General features: G+C 39.8%; 1 protein-coding gene and 1 non-coding gene across 22 annotated transcripts; both read right to left on the bottom strand.

Moving 5' to 3' along the window:
* Nucleotides 1-97: 97 nt before the first annotated feature.
* Nucleotides 98-205, bottom strand: LOC112780897 (small nucleolar RNA R71). Its single transcript, XR_003191704.1, has one exon. It is a non-coding gene; the product is annotated as a small nucleolar RNA R71 (small nucleolar RNA).
* A 17,476-nt stretch (nt 206-17,681) lies between these two features.
* Nucleotides 17,682-22,280, bottom strand: LOC112775826 (uncharacterized). Of its 21 annotated transcripts, none has more exons than XR_011877083.1 (12): nt 22,003-22,264; nt 21,730-21,918; nt 21,593-21,628; nt 21,270-21,371; nt 20,991-21,137; nt 20,162-20,241; nt 19,760-19,877; nt 19,499-19,677; nt 18,673-18,772; nt 18,383-18,491; nt 18,123-18,203; nt 17,682-18,009 (listed from the first exon to the last, which is right to left on the bottom strand). XR_011877083.1 is itself a non-coding variant. In XM_072226890.1 (12 exons), exons 3-6 carry the CDS (start codon nt 21,310-21,312, stop codon nt 19,835-19,837), a joined length of 324 nt encoding a protein of 107 aa, XP_072082991.1. In that variant the 5' UTR covers nt 21,313-21,371; nt 21,593-21,628; nt 21,730-22,280; the 3' UTR covers nt 17,682-18,037; nt 18,123-18,203; nt 18,383-18,428; nt 18,492-18,554; nt 18,673-18,772; nt 19,499-19,677; nt 19,760-19,834. The 21 variants fall into 21 exon arrangements, 20 of the variants coding, with proteins under 20 accessions (XP_072082991.1, XP_072082989.1, XP_072082979.1 ...); XM_072226890.1 differs by adding an exon at nt 18,492-18,554 and having other exon boundaries at nt 17,682-18,037; nt 18,383-18,428; nt 21,259-21,371; nt 21,730-22,280; XM_072226888.1 differs by adding an exon at nt 18,492-18,554 and having other exon boundaries at nt 18,383-18,428; nt 21,259-21,371; nt 21,730-22,280.
* Nucleotides 22,281-23,202: the final 922 nt, after the last annotated feature.

The following is a 23,202-nucleotide window of genomic DNA, read 5'->3' as shown; positions in this document are numbered from 1 at the left end:
AGTGTGGTTGGACTCTCAAACCAGAGATAGCCTGAACTCTTGGGACAAGCTGGTCACGGCTTTCTTAGCCAAGTTCTTTCCTCCTCAAAAGCTAAGCAAGCTTAGAGTGGATGTTCAAACCTTCAGACAGAAAGAAGGTGAATCTCTCTATGAAGCTTGGGAAAGATACAAGTAACTGACCAAAAAGTGTCCTTATGACATGCTTTCAGAATGGACCATCCTGGATATATTCTATGATGGTCTGTCTGAATTAGCTAAAATGTCATTGGACACCTCTGCAGGTGGATCCATTCACTTAAAGAAAACGCCTGCAGAAGCTCAAGAACTCATTGACATGGTTGCTAATAACCAGGTCATGTACACTTCTGAGAGGAATACTGTGAGTAATGGGACGCCTATGAAGAGGGGAGTTCTTGAAACTGATACTCTAAATACCATATTGGCTCAGAAGAAAATATTGACTCAGCAAGTCAATATGATTTCTCAGAGTCTGAATGGAATGCAAGCTGCATCCAACAGTACTCAAGAGGCATCTTCTGAAGAAGAAGCTTATGATCCTGAAAACCCTGCAATAGCAGAGGTAAATTATATGGGTGAACCTTATGGAAACACCTATAACCCATCATGGAGAAATCATCCAAATTTCTCATGGAAGGATCAAAAGCCTCAACAAGGCTTTAATAATGGTGGAAGAAACAGGTTTAACAATAGTAAACCTTTTCCATCATCCACTCAGCAACAGACAGAGAACTTTGAACAAAATACCTCTAATTTAGCAAACTTAGTCTCTGATCTATCTAAGGCCACTGTGAGTTTCATGAATGAAACAAGGTCATTCATTAGAAATTTGGAGGCACAAGTGGGCCAGCTGAGTAAAAGGATCACTGAAATCCCTCCTAGTACTCTCCCAAGCAATACAGAAGAAAATCCAAAAGGAGAGTGCAAGGCCATTGAATTAATCACCATGGCCGAACCTGTGAAGGAAGGAGAGGACATGAATCCCAAGGAGGAAGACCTCCTGGGACGTCCAGTGATCAATAAGGAGTTTCCCTCTGAGGAACCAAAGGAATCTGAGACTCATCTAGAGACCATAGAGATTCTATTGAACCTCCTTATGCCATTCATGAGCTCTGATGAGTATTCCTCTTCTGAAGAGAAAGAGGATGTTACTGAAGAGCAAGCTGCCAAGTTTCTTGGTGCAATCATGAAGCTGAATGCCAAATTGTTTGGTATTGAAACTTGGAAAGATGAACCTCCCTTGTTCACCAATGAACTAAGTGATCTGGATCAACTGACATTGCCTCAGAAGAAACAGGATCCTGGAAAGTTCATAATACCTTGTATCATAGGCACCATGATCTTTGAAAAGGCTCTGTGTGACCTTGGTTCAGGGATAAACCTCACGCCCCTCTCTGTAATAGAGAAACTGGGAATCTATGGGGTGCAAGCTGCTAAAATCTCATTAGAGATGGCAGACAATTCAAGAAAACAGGCTTATGGACAAGTAGAGGACATGTTAGTAAAGGTTGAAGGCCTTTACATCCCTGCTGATTTCATAGTCCTGGATACTAGGAAGAATGATGATGAGTCCATCATCCTTGGAAGACCCTTCCTAGCCACAGCAAGAGCTGTGATTGATGTTGACAGAGGCGAACTAGTCGTTCAATTGAATGAGGACTCCCTTGTGTTTGCAACTCAAGGTCATCCTTCTGTAAACATGGAGAGGAAGCATAAAAAGCTTCTCTCAAAACAGAGTCAACCAGAGCCCCCACAGTCAAACTCTAAGTTTGGTGTTGGGGAGTCTTAACAATGCTCTGAACATCTGTGAGGCTCCATAAGAGCCCACTGTCAAGCTATTGACATTAAAGAAGCGCTTGTTGGGAGGCAACCCAATTTTTATCTAATTTCTATTTTTATTGTTTTTCATGTCTTATTAGGTTCATGATCATGTGGAGTCACAAAATAAATATAAAAATTGAAAACGGAATCAAAAACAGCAGAACAAAAATCACACCCTGGAGGAAGACCTTACTGGCGTTTAAACGCCAGTAAGAAGCATCTGGCTGGCGTTCAACGCCAGAACAGAGCATGGTTCTGGCGCTGAACGCCCAAAATGGGCAGCATATGGGCGTTTGAACGCCAGAATTGCACCATGGAGAAGAGCTGGCGCTGAACGCCCAGAACAAGCATGGTTCTGGCGTTCAACGCCAGAAATGGGCAACAAATGGGCGTTCAACGCCCAGAACAAGCACCAATCTGGCGCTGAACGCCCAGAGTTGCGTGCAAGGGCATTTTGCATGCCTAATTTGGTGCAAGGTTGTAATTCCTTGAACATCTCAGGATCTGTGGACCCCACAGGATCACCTCAGGATCTGTAGACCACATAGGATCCCCACCTACCTCCACTCACTTCTTCTCACCCCTCTTTCACACAATCCCATAAACACTCTTCTCCAAAACTCTACACCAATCACATCCATCCACTCTTCCCCATAAACCTACCTCATAAACTCCACCTACCTTCAAAATTCAAAATCAATTTCCCACCCAACCCACCCTAAATGGCCGAACCTAACCCCCCTCCCTTCCCTATATAAAGCCCTCCATTCTTCCTCATTTTCACACAACACCACCCTCTCTTCTCTTCTTGGCCGAATACACCTCTCCCCCTCTTCTCCACATTTCTTCTTCTTCTTCATCTATTCTTTCTTTTCTTGCTCGAGGGCGAGCAAAATTCTAAGTTTGGTGTGGTAAAAGCATAAGCTTTTTTGTTTTTCCATTACCATTGATGGCACCTAAGACCGGAGAATCCTCTAGAAAAGGGAAAGGGAAGACAAAAGGTTCCACCTCCGAGTCATGGGAGATGAAAAGATTCATCTCCAAAGCTCATCAAGACCACTTCTATGATGTTGTGGCTAAGAAGAAGGTGATCCCCTGAGGTCCCTTTCAAGCTCAAGAAGAATGAGTATCCAGAGATCCGACATGAAATCCAAAGAAGAGGTTGGGAAGTTCTAACAAAACCCATCCAACAAGTCGGAATCCTAATGGTTCAAGAGTTCTATGCCAATGCATGGATCACTAGGAACCATGATCAAAGTAAGAACCCGGACCCAAAGAATTATCTCACCATGGTTCGGGGGAAATACTTAGATTTTAGTATGGAAAATGTGAGGTTGGCGTTTAACTTGCCTATGATGCAAGGAGATGCACGCCCCTACACTAGAAGGGTCAACTTTAATCAAAGGTTGGACCAAGTCCTCATGGAAATATGTGTGGAAGGAGCTCAATGGAAGATTGACTCCAAAGACAAGCCGGTTCAACTAAGAAGACTGGACCTCAAGCCTGTAGCTAGAGGATGGTTAGAGTTCATACAATGCTCCATCATCCCCACTAGCAACCGATCCGAAGTTACAGTGGATCGGGCCATCATGATTCATAGCATCATGATTGGAGAGGAAGTAGAAGTTCATGAAGTCATCTCCCTTGAACTCTACAAAATAGCCGAAAAGTCCTCCCCCATGGCAAGGCTAGCTTTTCCTCATCTTATTTGCCATCTATGTTACTCAACTGGAGCTTTCATAGAAGGAGACATTCCCATTGAGGAAGAGAAGCCCATCACTAAGAAAAGGATGGAGCAAGCAAGAGAGCCCATTCATGGAGCTCAAGAGGCGCATGAAGCTCATCACCATGAGATCCCGGAGATGCCTCAAATGCATTTTCCTCCACAAAACTATTGGGAGCAAATCAACACCTCCCTAGGAGAATTAAGTTCCAACATGGGACAACTAAGGGTGGAACATTAAGAGCACTCCATCATCCTTCATGAAATTAGAGAAGATCAAAAAGCAATGAGGGAGGAGCAACAAAGACAAGGAAGAGACATAGAAGAGCTCAAGGACATCATTGGTTCCTCAAGAAGGAAACGCCACCATCACTAAGGTGGACTCATTCCTTGTTCTTACACTCTCTATTTTTTGTTTTCTATGTTAAGTGCTTATCTATGTTTGTGTCTTATTACATGATCATTAGTAGTTAGTAACTATGTCTTAAAGTTATGAATGTCCTATGAATCCATCACCTCTCTTAAATGAAAACTGTTTTAATTCAAAAGAACAAGAAGTACATGAGTTTCAAACTTATCCTTGAACTTAGTTTAATTATATTGACGTGGTGACAATACTTTTTATTTTCTGAATGAATGCTTGAACAGTGCATATGTCTTTTGAAGTTGTTGTTTATGAATGTTAAATATATTGGCTCTTGAAAGAATGATGACAAGGAGACATGTTATTTGATAATCTGAAAAATCATAAAATTGATTCTTGAAGCAAGAAAAAGCAGCAAAGAACAAAGCTTGTAGAAAAAAAATAGAAAGAAAAAGAAAAAGCAAGCAGAAAAAGCCAAAAGCTCTTAAAACCAAGAGGCAAGAGCAAAAAGTCAACAACCCTTAAAACCAAAAGGCAAGGGCAAATAAAAAGGATCCCAAGGCTTTGAGCATCAGTGGATAGGAGGGCCTAAAGGAATAAAATCCTGGTCTAAGCGGCTAAACCAAGCTGTCCCTAACCATGTGCTTGTGGCGTGAAGGTGTCAAGTAAAAACTTGAGACTGAGCGGTTAAAGTCAAGGTCCAAAGCAAAAAAAAAAAGAGTGTGCTTAAGAACCCTAGACACCTCTAATTGGGGACTTTAGCAAAGCTGAGTCACAATCTGAAAAGGTTCACCCAATTATGTGTCTGTGGCATTTATGTATCCGGTGGTAATACTGGAAAACAAAGTACTTAGGGCCACGGCCAAGACTCATTAAATAGATGTGTTCAAGAATCATCATACTGAACTAGGAGAATCAATAACACTATCTGAACTCTGAGTTCCTATAGAAGCCAATCACTCTTCAATGGATAAAGTGAGATGCCAAAACTATTCAAGAGGCAAAAAGCTACAAGTCCCGCTCATCTGATTGGAGCTATGTTTCATTGATAGTTTGGAATTTATAGTATATTCTCTTCTTTTTATCCTATTTGATTTTCAGTTGCTTGGGGACAAGCAACAATTTAAGTTTGGTGTTGTGATGAGCGGATAATTTATACGCTTTTTGGCATTGTTTTTAGTATGTTTTTAGTAGACATCTAGGGCTTTCCATCAAAATGGTGCGCTTCCAATTGCGTTGGAAAGTAGACATCTAGGGCTTTCCATCAATGTATAATAGTCCATACTTTGAACGAGTTTAGACGACGTAAAAGGGCGTTGAATGCCAGTTCTACGCTGCTATCTGGAGTTAAACGCCAGAAACAAGTCACAAACCAGAGTTGAACGCCAGAAATACGTTACAACCTGGCGTTCAACTCCAGAAAGAGCCTCTGCACGTGTAACATTCAAGCTCAGCCCAAGCACATACCAAGTGGGCCCCGGAAGTGGATTTATGCATCAATTACTTACTTCTGTAAACCCTAGTAGCTAGTTTATTATAAATAGGGCTTTTTACTGTTGTATTAGACATCTTGGGACGTCTTGTTCTTAGATCATGGGGGATGGTCATTCGGCCATGCCTGAACCTTTCACTTATGTATTTTTAACGGTAGAGTTTCTGCACTCCATAGATTAAGGTGTGGAGCTCTGCTGTTCCTCAAAGATTAATGCAAAGTACTACTGTTTTTCTATTCAATTCAACTTGTTCTGCTTCTAAGATATTCATTCGCACTTCAACATGAATGTGATGAATGTGACAATCATCATCATTCCCCATGAACGCGTGCCTGACAACCACTTCCGTTCTACCTTAGATTGAATGAGTATCTCTTAGATCTCTTAATTAGAATCTTTGTGGTGTAAGCTAGATTGATGGCGGCATTCATGAGAATCCGGAAAGTCTAAACCTTGTCTGTGGTATTCCGAGTAGGATTCCGTGATTGAATGACTGTGACAAACTTCAAACTCGCGAGTGCTGGGCGTAGTGACAGACGCAAAAGGAGGGTGAATCCTATTCCAGTATGATCGAGAACCTCAGATGATTAGCCGTGCTGTGACAGAGCATTTGGACCATTTTCACAAGAGGATGGGATGTAGCCATTGACAACGGTGATGCCCTTACATAAAGCCAGCCATAGAAAGGAGTAAGACTGATTGGAAGAAGACAGCAGGAAAGCAGAGGTTTAGAGGGACGAAAGCATCTCCATGCATTTATCTGAAATTCTCACCAAGGATTTACATAAGCATTTCGATCCCTATTTTATTATTAATATTCGAAAACTCTATAACTATTTTATATCTGCCTGACTGAGATTTACAAGGTGACCATAGCTTGCTTCATAGCAACAATCTCCGTGGGATCGACCCTTACTCGCGTAAGGTTTATTACTTGGACGACCCAATGCACTTGCTGGTTAGTTGTATCGAAGTTGTGATAAAAAGTTGAGATTACAATTGAGCGTACCATGTTGATGGCGCCATTGATGATCACAATTTCGTGCACCAGTCTTCAATCTCCTTCGAGGCTTCTTCGCTCAGGTTGGTTTTTCTTCCTTTCTCTTTTCCGTATCACTTTTTCATGTCTGATTTTGAGAAAGTTTTGATTTTGTTTGGAGAAAGTTTGGATCTTTCTGCTTTTGCTGTGCCTGATTGCTATTGTAATGTGTGTTCTGGGAGTTTCTTTGCCTTTTTGTATGAACCTTTTCACCTTTCCTATTGCTTGATGCTTTTAGGGCTTTTGCATGTTAACACCGTTTCTGTTTGTGCCTTTGATGATGGTTTTGTTTGATTCTGAAAGAAGGTTGTGCCTTTGACGATTTTTGCTTGACGTGTTTGATGTTGGCGATGCTTTTTGCTGATAGACTGTAAAAAGATAGTGGCTTTGATTACTTTTTGTGTTTTGTCTTTCTCCTATGAAATGTTTGCTATTTTAAATCTTCTTTTCTTGTTTGAGAGATGCTGGGACGTAAGCTGTAGATTTTTCCTGAAACCTCGCTTTGTTACTACCTCCAAAGGATGCCCCAGGACTTTGGTTTGAGTCTTGGGGTTTTTCTTTTCTGTTTGCTCTTCTGTGTCATATTAGTCGAGTTGTTTTGCCCCTCGTCCGAGATTTTTTTAGTAATCCAATCTTCTTTTCTTATTGTAGGATTAGTTAGCCTCATGTCTTCTCGCAATAACATTGTAGAGATGTCTTCTAAAGTTCCCGAGGGGATGTCTGATTGGTTGGACTCCCTTGTCTTAATGTGTGTCTCTGTGGTGGACGCTGATTTTTGTGTAGAGCTGAGAAAACGTCATAGGATTTATGGTAGCAGTGCCCGAGAGAGGGATTATGAGCTTGTAGCGCCCGACTCTGATGAAAGGGTTTGTTTTCCTACTTCGGTCGAGGGGGAGCGTCCCTTCTTTTATGCCTATAAATATTTCTTCAGCCAGTTGGACATTACTTTTCCTTTTATTGCTTTCGAGACCGACTTGTTGTGGTCGTGTAACATTGCCCCATCCCAACTTCATCCGAATTCCTGGGGTTTTATCAAGATCTTTCAGCTGCTTTGCCAAGAGTTAGGCGTAACACCTTCTCAAACTCTTTTCCTTTATCTTTTTGTTTCTGCCAAGCCTGGAGGTTCTTCCAAGAAGAAAGCTTCCTGGGTTTTTTTCAGGTCTGCCCAGGATCATAAAGTTTTTGCCATGTATGATGAGTCTTTTAAGGACTTTAAGAATTATTTCTTTAGAGTCCATGCTGTTGAGGGGGTCCGCCCTTTTTTCTTGATGAGAATGACGAGCCTGCTTTCCCTCTAGAGTGGCAGAAGAATGTGAGAGTGTCTCGTTATACATGGGAGATGCTTGGAGGTTGAGTGGGCTTTTGTAATTGTTCCTGAAGATTTATGGGGGAAACCACCCCATCTTGATACAAAAAGATCTTTGAGTGATCCATCTTTGGTTCGAACTACTGTCTGACTTGTTTCTATACTTGCTTTTTAGTTTTGCTTCTTCTTTTTTGTGATTGTAACCCATTACTGTGGTCGATTTTGTATTTTCAGAGATATCGAAAAATAATGATTCCATGAAGGCCTTAAAAAAGGCAAGGAAGGCTGCTGTTGCTCAAAATATCTCGGCCAAGGCAGTGGGAGAGGGATCTTCTCAAGTTCAGGTGAAGGCGCCCGTGCCGAGTTCTCCTGGGCCGAGGAAGGTGATTCCCACTCCTTGGGTTCGCCTGGCCGACCCTCCGCAGTTTTTCGCTGCTACTTCTAGTGCTCCTCCCAACAAGAAACAAAAAACAATTGAGCCTTTCAACCTTGATGCCCCTGATTTTAACGCGGTCAAGTTCGTAGATCAGCAGATCGGTCCTTACGGTGTCCTTCCTATGGATGATGTATTCCTCCTTCGTTATTTGGATTTTATCACTCGAAGTAGTGTAAAAATGGCACATATGGGAGCTGCTCTGTACCAAACTACTCAAAATCTTCCTCTCCATGCCACCAAAGCTTTTATGGAGGAGGCAAAACAGGAGTTCGATCGGATGAATGGCTTGAAGGAGGAGCTTGAGCTAAAGGTGGCTAAACTGGAGAAGCATCTGAAGAATGAGAAGGCGAGTTCCCTTGCTCTGGCGGCTTCTGTGCGGTTGGCCGAGGACACTGCATTGAGGCATAAAGATAGTTATGTCACATCTTATCGGGAGGTGGTACGTCTGAGGGAGGAGTTGGAGTCTGCCTGAGCTGATTACTCTGAGCTCCAGGGTCATCTTGTTGGCAGTGTGAATGCTGTTTATGAGAACCTGAAGGAGCAGGTTCGAATTATTGCTCCCGAGGCCGATCTTACTCTTTTTAGCCTGGATAATGTTGTGAGGGATGGTAAGATTGTCCCTGATGACCAGGATGATGATGACGACGAACCTCCCCTTATGCCTTCTGCCAAAATGTCAACTTCCACAGTTCCCCTAGTTGAGGTCGGTCAATCCGTTTCTGATCCGGATTGTCAAATCTTGAATCGGGATGATGGTACCGTGGATGCTGTGCCTATTTAGACTCGCCCTCCTTCTCCCCGTACTGATGCTGCCGAGAAGGCTCCCGATCTTAGCTGATTTTTCTTGGATGTTTGTGTAGATAGCCCGGCTTGTGGGCTTTTAAACTCTTTATTTTGTAGTTTGAATATTTTGCTGACTGTTGATACTCCTTTAGGTTGCTTATTTAGCAACTTTTTATTTTGAAAAAACAACAAGTAGCTTTCAAGCTTTTAGGCCTGACCCTGAGGCTTGTTATAATATTGTATTTTATATCATGCTTGTTTGCACTTGTCTTGGCACCTTTCTGGGTTTTGAGAATGCTGGAGCCTTGCTGCTCGACCTCTTTGGATTGCTTTGTACTTATTGCTTGTAGCTTGGATCCTTTGAGGTTGTAGATGTGTGGATCCAACTCGTATTTTGGTTTTCTCACTCTTGTATTTATTTCTAGCAATCCCTAACCGATTTCTTTACGTTGGTCCTCTTTCTAGCTATTTTTGTAGTCCTCTTTTTTGGACCTTTGTCAGGTCTCTATTAGGGACTACTTTTATAACTTGTTTGTGGGAGACCGACTTCTTTGCGTCGTCTTTTCCAAGTTATTTTTGTAATCCTCTTTCTTGGACCCTTGTCAAGTCTCTTTTAGGGATTACTTTTATAACTTGTTTGTTGTAGGAGACCGACTTCGTCATGTCGATCTCTTCTAAGTTATTTTGTAATCCTCTTTCTTGGACCCTTGTCAGGTCTCTTTTAGGGATTACTTTTATAACTTGTTTGTTGTAGGAGACCGACTTCGTCATGTCAATCTCTTCTAAGTTATTTTATAATCCTCTTTCTTGGACCTTGTTCAGGTCTCTTTCAGGGATTGCTTCTATAATTTTATGTTTTGGGCCGACTTTGTCATGTCGGGCCCTTCTAAGTTATTTTTGTAATCCTCTTTCTTGGACCTTGTTCAGGTCTCTTTCAGGGATTACTTCTATAACTTTAAGTTTTGGGCCGACTTTGTCATGTCGGGCCCTTCTAAGTTATTTTTGTAATCCTCTTTCTTGGACCTTGTTTAGGTTTCTTTCAGGGATTACTTCTATAACTTTATGTTTTGGGCCGACTTTGTCATGTCGGGCCCTTCTAAGTTAAAGTATTCCTCTTTAATAGGGTTGGCCAGACCTCTTTCCAGGGTTTACTTATAACTTGGGTTGACTTGGTCCGACTTCTTAATGTCGGTCAGTTTTTAAGTTATTATTTAGCAATCCATAAGACCTCGTCAGGTTCTTTTTCCGGATCACTTTCGATAACTTCTTGCATTATTCTGCTTTCATCTTTGCCGATTTGTAGAAGGTGGGTTCTATCTTTATTTGGTCGACCTTTAGATGAATCGTGCTTTCATCTCTATTGGTCTTTATCGTGATCGTGCTGTGAATCTGTTTTTCACTTTCTGCCGATCTGTTACTTTATAATCGGATGATGAATGCTTTAGATTAATGCGTCTTGAGAATTTGTAGAATATCTAAAATATATTTCATTAAAAGGAAAAGTGCAAATATATACATGCGGGAGTTTTTCATCCCTGTAAGTTGGATAGTTTGTAGGTCTTAGCTTGGTACCTCATTAAAAAACCTTTTCAGGAAAAAGAGTGTACCTTATACCAAGATCCTTTATCATTCCTAACCATAGTACCTTCTTAGGTTGTAGGCGTGCCACTATCTGGGAAGCTCTTGTCCATCGAGTTCGGACAGTCTGTAGTAGCCCTTCCCAAGTACTTCTATGACTCAGTAGGGTCCTTTCCAGTTTGCTGCTAGCTTTCCTTCTCCAGGTCGAGTTGTTCCGATATCATTTCAGATTAGAGTGAGGTCATTTTCTGTGAAACCTCGCGGCACTACTTTTTGATTATATCTCGAAGCCATTTGACGTTTTAGTGCTTCTTCCCTGATCCGAGCTCTTTCCTAGACTTCCGGGAGTAGGTCGAGTTCTTCCCTTTGTAGTTGGGAGTTGGCTTCTTCATTGTAGTGTACTATTCTAGGCGACCCTTCCTCAATTTCTACCGGGATCATTGCCTCCACTCCGTATGCTAGTCAGAAGGGTGATTCCTTTGTGGTGGAATGTGGCGTTGTTCGATATGCCCATAGGACTTGTGGGTGTTCCTCAGCCCAAGCTCCTTTTACATCCTGTAATCTCCATTTTAACCCAGCCAATATGACTTTGTTGGCAGCTTCAGCTTGTCCATTGGCTTGGGGATGTTCGACGGAGGTGAACTGGTGCTTTATGTTCAAATTGGCTGCTAATTTTCTGAAGCCTGCATCTGTGAATTGGGTGCCATTGTCTGTGGTGATGGAGTATGGGACCCCGAACCTTGTGACAATATATAGGAATTTTCGACTTCTTTGAGCAGTAGCATTAGCTAGGGGTTCTGCCTCGATCCACTTTGTAAAGTAGTCTACCCCTACTATGAGGAATTTAACTTGTCCCGATCCCTAAGGAAAGGGTCCGAGAAGGTCGAGTCCCCATTTTGCAAATGGCCAAGGTGAGGTTACGCTGATGAGCTCTTCTGGCGGGGCGATGTGAAAGTTGGCATGTTTCTGGCATGGTGGGCATGTCCTTACAAACTCTGTAGCTTCCTTTTATAGAGTTGGCCAATAAAATCCCGCCCGGAGTACCTTTTTGGTGAGAGCTTGTGCTCCGAGGTGATTACCACAAATGCTACTATGTACTTCCTTTAAAACTTCCCTTGTGTTGGAGGTCGGCATGCATTTTAATAGTGGTTTTGAAATCCCTCTTTTATATACGGTGTTGTTTATGATAGTGTAGTACTGAGCCTCCCGTTTTAACCTCTTTGCCTCCTTTTCATCTGTGGAGAGTGTTTCTGTTTTGAGGTAATTAATTATGGGGGTCATCTATCCTTGATCCTGACTTGTTATGGCTAAGACTTTTTCCTCTTCTGAGATTGACGGGTTTTGTAGTATTTCCTGGATGAGGCTTCTATTGTTGCCCCCTGGTTTGGTGTTGGCTAGTTTTGAGAGTGCGTCAGCTCGGGGCATTTTGCTCGTGGGGTATGTGGCAGATCTTATATTCCCCGAGTTGTTCGAGTTGTTCCTTGGTTTTATCCAAATACTTTTTCATGGTGGGATCTTTGGCTTGGTAGCTCCCTATTATTTGTGAGGTGACTACTTGTGAATCGCTGAAGATGTTGAGTTTTTGAGCTCCAACCTCCTTAGCCAGCTTCAAACCAGCTAGTAACGCTTCATATTCCGCCTGGTTATTTGAGGCCGAAAACCCAAATTTGAGGGAAAGCTCAACTTGGGTTCTTTGGTTGCTTTCTATTATCACACATGCGCCGCTTCCAGTCTTATTTGTGGAACCGTCCACGTAGAGATTCCATTCTGTGGGGATTTCCAAGGTATCTGTGAATTCTACAATGAAGTCGGCCAAGTACTGTGATTTGATGGCTGTTCGAGCTTTATATTGGAGGTCAAACTCGAATAAATCGACTGCCCATTGTAAAATTCTGCCTGTGATAAACCACTATTTTATGATTTATATTGTGTTTAATTGTGTGGTTTTATCATGATCCTTACCCAGTTATTCATTAAATTAGCATGCATTTAGATTTCCTTTCTGAATTTATTACATGTTTGAAAACTGCTTCCTAGAGACTTTAATTATTTACTTTTAATTCTCCTTTATTCCATTCGATGCGGTAATCTGTGTGTTAAGTGTTTCAGACTTTACAGGGCATAAATGAGTTAGACATTGGAATGGAAGCTATCAAAAATGGAAGGAACACAAGAATTTGAGGAGATAACCAGCGAGAAGTGACGCGGTCGCATGGCTCACGCGACCGCGCGAAGGAGAGAAAATCGCTGCGACGCGGCCGCATGGCTCACGCGGCCGCGCGGATTGGAAAAGCTCAGGCGACGCGGTAGCGTGGACGACGCAAACGCGTGGCAAGGAAAAGCGCGAATGACGCGTCCGCATGGATGACGCGATCGCGTGACATGTGCGATCTGCATAATCTGCAGAATTCGTTGGGGGCGATTTTGGACCCTATTTCGGCCCAGTTTTCGGGCCGGAACAGCAGATTAGAGTCAGAGAACATACAGAAACAAATAACACATTCATTCAGAAACAGTTTTAGATCTAGTTTTACTCTCTTAGGTTTTTCTCTCTAGGTTTTAGAATTTTAATTCGTCTTAGCATTGGAACATTGGGAAGAGTTATTTTTCCTCATCAAGACTTCATCATTCTAGTTTGTTTTCTTAACTTGGTTTCATTCTTCCATGTTCCTTGTTTTGTTCAATTTTGTTATTTGAATACTTTTATGATTAATTAATGCAAGGATTATTTCTTTTTAATTCAATTTCAATTCCAATAATCATGTCTTCTTTTAATTCCCTTTCATATGCTATGAATTTATTATTTACAATGTGTGAGTAGTTTCCTTACTTGATGGGGAGTTGATTAAAAAGGAACTCTTGAGTTGGAAGGATTAAAAGAAAAATTGTAATTGGGTTAATTATTGGATTGTTATCCTGTCACCAACGCCAATCCCCTTGAACTAAGTGGGTTGCAGCTTGTGAACAGATCTGGCATTCCAACTTGTTTGACTTTCCCTTACATAGTAAAGGATAACCAAACAGAGCAACCATTAATTATAAATTAATCTTACAATCCCTCCACCAATAATAGAAATTCCAACCAATCAACTCCCAGTCAAGGCTTTTATTCATATTATTTAAATTTCCTCAATTTACATTCCAATTTACTTAGCTCAACTTCTTGGAACATCTGATTAATAAGATAGCACACTTTTCTGCAACTCGTTGGGAGACGACCTGGGACTTAAAACTCCCAGTAATTTTTAATTTAATTCTCTGTGACATATTTCTAAATTGATAGGCAGATTTTCGGTGAGTTAAGAACTATACTTGCAACGTAACTATTTTAATAATTTTTAATTCACCAGCTTCTGCGTCTCATCAATTTTTGGCGCCGTTGCCGGGGAGTTGCAATAGAGTGCTAATTTTATTAATTAGAATTTATTTATTTGCATTTTATTTTATTTTGCTACTATGAACTGCATGTTTCTTCCGTCAAATGACGCGTTTACTTCCTGATCCGCGCTTGCTAATATCCGATCCTGAAATTGAAAGGACAATTTCACAAATAAGGCGAGAACAGCGTCGGGTAGCCCGCTCTGAGGGCGGATCTGAAAGTGAATCTAAGGAAGAAACCAGCCCCCGTTCTACTGATTCGGTTGTTTTACGTGCAGAAAATATGGCAGCTAGGAGAGTTACCATCCAGGAGGAAGGCTCTGATTTTACAATCAACCGTTTCAAGCGCATCATCCGGCGGTAGCTACAGATTTTGAAATAAATCCCGCACTACTAAATTTGATGCCCAAGTTTCATGGCCTACCTGCTCAAGAGCCTATCAAGCACTTGAGAGATTTCCAAGCAGCCTGTTCTACTGTCAGGCGTGATGGCACTGATAAAACTTCAATTTTGCTGAAAGCTTTTCCGTTTTCTCTTAAGGGAAAAGCAAGAGAGTGGTACTACACTCAACCTCTAGCAAATGTATCCAACTGGGATACACTCAGAAAGGAGTTTCTGGAGAAATTCTTTCCATCTGAAGTTACTGATAAGCTAAGGAAGGATATCTCCACAATTATTCAGGATGACAATGAGACTCTCTTTGAATACTGAAAGCGCTTCAATAATCTTCTGGAAGCATGCCCCCACCACATGATTGACAAGATCGTGCTACTCAGCTATATTACACAGGGTATGAGGCCCCAAGATAAGACCATACTGGAAAATGCCAGCAATGGGTCTATGAAGAAGTACAAGACCACTGATGAAGCTTGGCAATTGATCAGTGATTTAGCTGAATCCACTAGGAACCACAGACAAAAGCAAGGCCGTTCAAAAGCTGTTGCAGAAGTATCTTCCAGCAGAGAGACTGCTGCTCTAACTCAAGGCATCTATGAAATGACCAACTTGCTGAAACAAATGCAGTTGAATCAACAAGCTCAGTAAGCTCAACCTCCTCCACCACAGCAAAACCAACAACTAGTCCCACAAAGAATTTGTGGAATCTGTGCTGATTATAGCCATTACACCGATGAATGCCCGTAGCTCTAACAAGAAGACAACATGGTGGCATCCACTCACAACTTCTATGACCGCCCCAACCAAGGGTACAATCAAAGTGGAAATAATAACCATGGATGGCAGGACAATTCTAACCAGAATTGGAGGGACAACAATAACAGAGGAGGCAGAGATAATCAGAGAAATCAGAAGTGGAACAATAACAACAACAGGCAGAAAAATCAACCTTACAGAGCACCTCACCTGAGGCAGAACCAAGGACCACAGAACAATCAGTAGCAGACCTCTCAATTTACTCATTCTTCGTTATCTTCTAATGAAGATCTACTACAATCTCTTGAGAAAAAACAACAGACCATGGAAAACAACATCATGAATAGTATTAACGTTGGTCTGAATGGTCTCACCTCTACTCTGCAAGCTTTTATGACACAGCTTGGATCAGCACAAAATTCCAGTAACCAACCTTCAAGCACCACTGGAATCCCCTCTCAACCATTACCCAATCCAAAAGGAGGCATTAATGCTATCACCCTGAGGTCCGGAACCATACTGCAGGAGAGAATTCAGGAGGAACCAAGCTCACCAAAATACGCCTCAGCTGAAGAGGTGGTAGAAATCGAAGATGTTGAAGAGGAAGAGGATATACAGGACATAGCTGAAGAAGAGATAGCTCAACCACAGAAGGAAGCACCAAAAGGCGCAGACACCACAGACAACACTACTCCTATTCCATTTCCACAACTTGTAAGGAAGCCCAGGAAGCAGCTGGAACCCGATTCTAAAATGGTAGAGATATTGAAAAAGGTTGAGGTAACTGTTCCCCTTTTTGATGTTATTCAGCAGGTACCTAAATATGCAAAGTTTCTAAAAGACTTATGTATCCATAAAGACAAAATTAATGAATTAGAAACTATTCCTTTAGGTAGTTCTATATCTACTTTAATGGGAGGATTACCTGAAAAATGTAGTGATCCAGGTCCTTGCATAGTTAGTTGTACTATTGGTGGTGTAGTAATTTATGATTGCATGTGTGATTTAGGAGCATGTGTCAGTATAATGCCTTTATCTATATATGATGTTTTGAGGCTCCCTCCCTTAAAAAGGTCGGCAGCTCGTTTTGTGTTAGCAGATAAAAGCATTATTACAGTGGCTGGAGTTGCTGAAGATGTTTTGGTGAATATTAAAGGGCTCACATTTCCCACTGATTTTTATATCTTGGAGATGCCCCACAATGATTCAGATAAGCCATCATCAATCCTACTTGGAAGACTATTCCTGAAGACATCAAAATTCAAATTGGATGCTTTTTCAGGAACATACTCCTTTGAAATAGATGGCCGCATAGTAATCTTCAATCTGAATGGAGTCATTGACAACCCCCCAGAAGATCATTCTATCTTCCAGTGTGATGTCATAGACGAAAGTGTGGCTGAAGTTCAAAAGGAAGAGTTTGAAGAGAGGCACACTGGACAAGGTCCAAGTGTGGGGACCCTCTTAACTGACAATAGGAGCACTTCGCCATTTTCACAAGCCCCAGATAATCCAGAGCCTACCCATGATCAAAAGTTAGAATTGAAGCCTCTCCTTCCACATCTCAAATACGCTTATCTTGAGGATGAGCAGAAGCTTCCGGTCATTATCGCAAGGGAACTGACTTCTCATAAGAAGAGCAGTTACTTGATGTACTGAGGAAGCATAAGAAGGCAATTGGGTGGAGTTTGGCAGACATAGTGGGAATCAACCCTCAAGTATGTGAGCACAGAATATTTTTAGAAGAGGGAGCAAGACCTGTCCATCAACCCCAAAGAAGATTGAATCCCACCATCTTGGAAGTTGTCAAAAAGGAAGTGACCAGACTATTAGAAGCAGATATCATATATTCCACTACAAAAAAAGGTTAAAATGGCGGTTTTTTTTTTGGAAATTATGGCGGTTCTAACCGCCATTTTTACAAAAAATGGCACCTCCAAGAAACGCCGGAATTCTGGGCTTCATTCTGGTTATTACGGCAATTTTCCGAAAACCGCCGTAATAACCAATGGATAATACGACGGTTTTCTGACGGTTAAAATGGCGGTTTTTAACCACCATTATTTCCACGTAAAATGGCAGTTTTTATATTGTTTAAAATGGCGGTTATAACCGCCGTTTTTACCAGGATATAGTGGCATCTTTTGTTTAAAATGGCGGTTTCTAACCGCCGTTTTTTACCGGATATAATGGCATTATTTTCCTTTAAAATGGGGGTTTCTAACCGCCATTTTTACCAGGATATAATAGCACCATTTTCATTTAAAATGGGGGTTTCTAACCGCCGTTTTTACCAGAGTATAATGACATCATTTTCTTTTAAAATGGAAGTTTCTAACCGCCGTTTATACCTAATTATAATGACAATTTTATGTTTTTTAAAATAAAAATAAAACCACCTATTTAAAGTGATATTTTCAAGTTGTTTATTCATTCTTATTTTAAATAGGAACACCAAGCTTGCAAGTTTCTTATGACCTCCTTATACTTGTTTTCTTTTACTCCTACAGCTTAATTTTGATCAAGCAACAAATTTGTGAAATAGATTTCTTAAAAGTAATGGAAAGATTCAAAGAAAGGGTAAAGTCGATTGGAAGACAATCAAAGGAAACTTGATTGGATAAAAAAGAGGAGCACCTAATGCCAACATTATTCTTTAAATTAACAATAGAATAATGCGGTCATGGAATCCATCATAATTCAAGAGCTTTAAATTAAACAAAGGTAAATATTGTCAAAATTCATGAGCAAATCCTTTCTTGTTATGCTTCCACTTCCTTGCAATTACGTCATAAGTAAACTCAATGGCTCCTTAACCTTAAGCATCCTTTGCTTCGCTGGCTCGTCCAACGGTGCCTCCCAAGAGATATTGTAACTGTTGCCTAATGAGGAGCATGAAACAACGCATCCTGTTCTTTCTGCAGAAGCAAAACCCAGACACCTTACCTACCAACACAAATCTGAGAAATCTCAAGGGAACCACCCATCTAGAAATAATCATTCAGCAACCTACAATATTATTATACATTACCTATCCAACTCAACCTTTGGAATTTTCTCTGTTTCCCCTTCTTCATCCTCTTCTTGATCCTCTCAACCTTTGCCCACTTGCCTACATCAAAAATAGAATCTTTTGGTGATGGATAAACCATGTATTTAAAATAAGAATGAATAAACATGAAGTTATTTCCCTTTTTGTTGGTTATTCCTCCAAGTGAGACTAGTTTCACTGAAACTACAAAATTCACAACTAATTATTCTTAATACATAATCATAGCTAGAGAAATTTACCATCTTCAGTTTCCTGAGTTCTCTCCTGGCCATCTTCCCCCTTCATCTGCATTTGTAATATTTAAAAGATCTGTGACACCTATAACGAGCCTGACATATTTGGACAAACCTGATTAAAGTGAAAATAATTTGTTCAGCTTGGTGCTACCACAAAATTCATGATCTCTTTACACTGAAAAGTAGCAAAATGTATAGATCAAGATATAGATACATATACCAAGTGCAAAGTGGAAGTAGCAATAAATAATAAATAACAATGTGAGAAGAGGCAAGGCAGAAAATTTAATTACCTTCTCTAAAAGATAAGCTATCCTGTTGCTGTAAAAATTCATATTATTCTGCTCAGGCCTTTAGATTCTCCGGATAGATTCAAAAAAACCAAAAAAGAAACTACAAAAAAAAAGCAAAAAAAGAAACTACAAATTACAGTTCATATATAGCATCCAAAATGAGATACATAAACATGGTTTTAAGATTTTCTAATTCTGTGCAATGATTCTACATAATAGAAAACATAATCTAGGATGATCAATTATTTATATGCTTTAGTTTTTTATACCTTAAAAAGTACGTTAGATTTGTCTCATCACATGTCTAATTACAAAAATCCATGAACACAGTATTCTTCAATTGTCATAATATTTTACCACTCAAAAAATTAAGCAATGCAGCTAATGGTAGCGCAACATAAATGTTATCAATAAGAACATAGATGAGAGGTTTAGAGCCTGCGTGGTGCTGAATGGATCAAAATATAAAATAATGTTAAAATTAAAGAAATAAATGAATTTACTGCTGCTATAGGTGGATATCTATTGGCCAACAAATGCGTGCTTAGTTGAGTGCCCTTTCTTTAATTTTATGGTGCCTTTTCATTCATGTTTATATATGAAAAAAATATATTTTTTTAGCATTTAAATTATTGAATTGTATATCCAATGTTTATTTCCATCAATAGCCATTGCCATAAAGAGTATGAATTGCATTACACTTAAAAACCTTTTTAACAAAATAGCATCTATGGAGAAAAATGCCTAAAAGAATAAAAGATATTTAGCATAGCATATTATGTATGCTGACCAGTGACTAAAATAATGGGATTAGTTCAGATGGTACCTTTGGTGGCTGCATTTCAGGTGAAACAGCTCCACCGCAATACTGTAATACAGGTGAGTTAGAGGAATTGATCCTTTCAGCTTGTTCTAAAGCTATATGATCCATCCATACTATGACATTTCTTCTTGAATTATCAGCCAAAGAAACTGAAACAGGTGCACTATCGACATCCACTGCAACTGTTATATAGTTCATAAACAATCAGCTAGAGTCATTATATAAACAAATTAAATATGTCATGTAAAGAGAAATGTTACATACCCAGAGAACAAGTAGTTGCAAATCCTAGACTTCTTACTTCTGTAGGTGTAACTTTTGCTTGAGAGCAAGCTGCTTTTACAGCTGCACAGATTGCAAGCCATATATCTGTGGAGGATTGCTGTTTAGCACAAAAAGATGAATCTACATTATAAAATATAAACATAAATTAAAAAAATTAAAGTGAAAATCACCACTTATATCTAACTCAGGGAACTAAAGTGGAAGCTTCAAAACCATCCTTCCCCATTCGTAAGATCAACAAAATACATAAGCAGGACAGTTTTTAAAATCCCAAATATTGCATACTAGCTTCATCCATCAATGTATAATGATAATAATTGATAAATGAAACCTAGGAATTTTCCATTGAAAATTAAAAATAAATATATAAATAAAAGGTACCTCAACAAAAGCACCATCTTTCCATATCTGAATTGGGCTGCTAGAAGAACCAAGAAGCTTTCCTTTCTCATCAAACAGCCCTGCAAAACCCATAAAAAATGACTAAATCAAATTAGTACCAGTTTGACGCATCTTACAAGTCTACTACCATGAACAAAACTTAGCTGAAAAGCTTCATTATCATTAATGACTATCTAACCAATTTCTAAAAGCAGAAATATAACAGAACATATTTTAAGCAATTTTCCTTCATTTCACGCCTTAACAATCAAATTAATCTTCACACATATTTTTCATGTACTTCAATACCCATATTCCCATTACCCTCCCCCCCCCCAAAAAAAAAAACACAAACCAACAAACCAAACTAAAACTTTCAAATTCAGTCACTTGAACTACCCAAAGTTTTCTGAGAAGCCCACTGTTAAAAATATTAAGCACAAACAGAACACAGATCCATCAATACACTTCATTGAGCAGAGACATTATTCTTTTGATCATCTAACTTAGTTGATCATTCACTGAAATTAAAAACAAGAAGAGAAACCCAAAATGACATAAAGGTATAAGCTTACTTCAAATTGCTCAACCCCACTATATGATATTCAGCTCAAATCTGAGTAAGCAGAAAAAAATTGAAAGAAAAAACCTGATATTATGAACAATTTTACAATCCATTAGTTAGTACTGATATTTTACTGATATTTTAATTGTGTTTAATTGAAAGAGGAACATAAAGAGACTTTGTACTTGTGTTTAATTGAAAGAGGAACATAAAGAGATTGCTGCACTAGCACTAGCAACCACATGCAAAAAAAAAGGTCATTACCAAAGGACTGTTGAGCAGGAAATTCCACAAAGTCTTGTTTCTTTGTCTGCTGCTGCTAAATGCTTGCCTTAAGGCCTTCCACTCTAGCCTTTGCAGAGGCAATAGCATCCGACAAGGCCATTCGTTTGGCTTCTTTGCGGGTCTTAACTGAACCATCAAAATAATATACAGCAGAGCAATTTAATTTAAAACAAAACAAAACAAAAAAGAGGTTGTAGAGAGGTAACACTAAATTATCAATATGTTCCCAAGGTATTTTTATATTAACCATTCCCCTACTAGATGCCTCTAAGTTGTCTTCTGTTCTATGAATGAGAGCCATGTAAATCCTCCATTTAATTCATGCCTGGTACCAAGGTATTTCTTCAAGTGCTCAGAAAGCTGTCAAAGCATTAAACATATATAAATTTAGAAAAGTCAGAAATCAACATTATTAAAGCTAACAAATATATAAATTTACAAGATATCATCATATCATCATAATAGAACAGAGGGAAGAAGAATAGAACAGAGAATGGAGCTCAAACATGATATCATCATAATCCATAATCATCTAACATACATACAAACAAAATTAAAAGAAAATTTTGTGAATGCCTGACCTCCAATTTCTTCTGACAAGGAAGAAAATCAAAAACCTAGAATTAAAGAAAAAGACATGGTCATTGTTAGCATAGAACATGGCATATTTACCAATCATGAGTAAACAGAAGAAGATAATGCAAATTTGTACACTAACCTAGATGCTCAATGAAGCTCGATGGAAATGGAGAAATCGCAGAACACAACTCGATGCCGCAGGAAACACTTGCGTAATAGATCTCATCAATGGAAGAGAAGCGTTAATGGAGGAGATCGCCGCCGGAGAAGAACGTTGGAAGAAACACTTGCGCAACAGATCTCATAGTTTTATACGAAGTTTCTGGAACTTGATTTTTCATTTCAAATTTTTAGGTATTTTTTACAAGAGTAGAAAATTGAGAGAGAGAAAGAAGATCAAACTTGCTCTCACACAGAGATTGTAGCCGGAAGAGAACGCGCCGATGGAGGAGAACCTGCTAGAGGAGATCGTTGCTGGAGAGAGCACACAATCTCGTCGGAGGATAACGCCGCTGAGAAGATCATCGCTGGATTAGTCACTGGAGCAGATCATCACCGAAGCAGTCGCTAGAGCAGTCACTGGAGCAGATCGTCGCCGGAGCAGAGCACAGGTCTTCGTTTTTGGTTTTGGTTGGCAGCACGCTATAGTTTCAACAGTAATGAGTTTTTGGGCTAGGGTTTTTCTTTGTTGGAGGAGGGTTTTATTTGATCTTTTTTTTTAAAAGATGGGTTTCGATTATGGCTGTTAAAACCGCCAAAATTACCAAAGTTTTCATTTTATACAAATTAATTATGGCAGCATAATAAAATGCCATAATATTCAAATATTATGGAGGTTTTTTAATACCACCATAATATAAATGCCATTTTAAATTTGTTTTTTTGTAGTGTTCCATTTCAGACAGGGAATGGGTAAGCCCAGTACAAGTGGTGCCCAAGAAATCTGGAGTCACTACAGTGAAGAGTGAGCATGGAGAGTTCATAGCAACTAGAGTTCAGAATGCTTGGAGAGTCTGCATTGATTACAGGCGTCTCAACCAAGCTACCCGTAAGGATCACTACCCACTTCCATTCATTGATCAAATGCTGGATCGCCTGTCAGGTAAGTCACATTATTGCTTTTTAGATGGTTACACAGGTTATTTCCAGATTCATATAGCTCCTGAGGATCAGGAAAAGACTACTTTTACATGTCCTTTTGGGACTTATGCTTATAAGAGAATGCCCTTTGGCTTGTGCAATGCACCAGCCACCTTCTAAAGGTGCATGATGAGTCTTTTCTCTGATCTTATTGAGGACTGTATGGAAGTTTTTATGGACGATTTTAGCGTTTATGGTGATTCTTTTAGCCTTTGCTTAGATGGATTATCTAGAGTATTAGATAGATGTGTTAACACAAACTTTGTATTGAATTTCGAAAAATGCCACTTCATGGTAAAACAAGGGATTGTATTAGGATATGTGGTATCTAATAATGGTATTTCTGTAGACCCAGCAAAGGTGAATGTTATTTCTAGTTTACCTTACCCCTCTTCTGTGAGGGAAGTCCGTTCGTTCCTTGGCCATGCATGTTTCTACAAGAGATTTATTAAGGACTTTAGTAAGGTGGCAC

Source organism: Arachis hypogaea, chromosome 19 (genome assembly GCF_003086295.3).
Source record: "Arachis hypogaea cultivar Tifrunner chromosome 19, arahy.Tifrunner.gnm2.J5K5, whole genome shotgun sequence".
In the NCBI taxonomy this organism is placed as follows: Eukaryota; Viridiplantae; Streptophyta; class Magnoliopsida; order Fabales; family Fabaceae; genus Arachis; species Arachis hypogaea.
This window is presented reverse-complemented; position numbering and strand designations above follow the sequence as displayed.

What these genes read in the sequence shown, in the direction of transcription:
- LOC112775826 (XM_072226873.1), bottom strand. Translation starts at nt 21,312, where the DNA reads ATGGCTCTCATTCATAGAACAGAAGACAACTTAGAGGCATCTAGTAGG. An exon ending in AGGCATCTAGTAGGGGAATG is followed by an intron (nt 21,138 to 21,258) that starts GTTAATATAAAA and finishes TTGATGGTTCAG; the next exon opens with TTAAGACCCGCAAAGAAGCC. An exon ending in AAGATGGTGCTTTTGTTGAG is followed by an intron (nt 19,865 to 20,161) that starts GTACCTTTTATT and finishes AATCCTCCACAG; the next exon opens with ATATATGGCTTGCAATCTGT.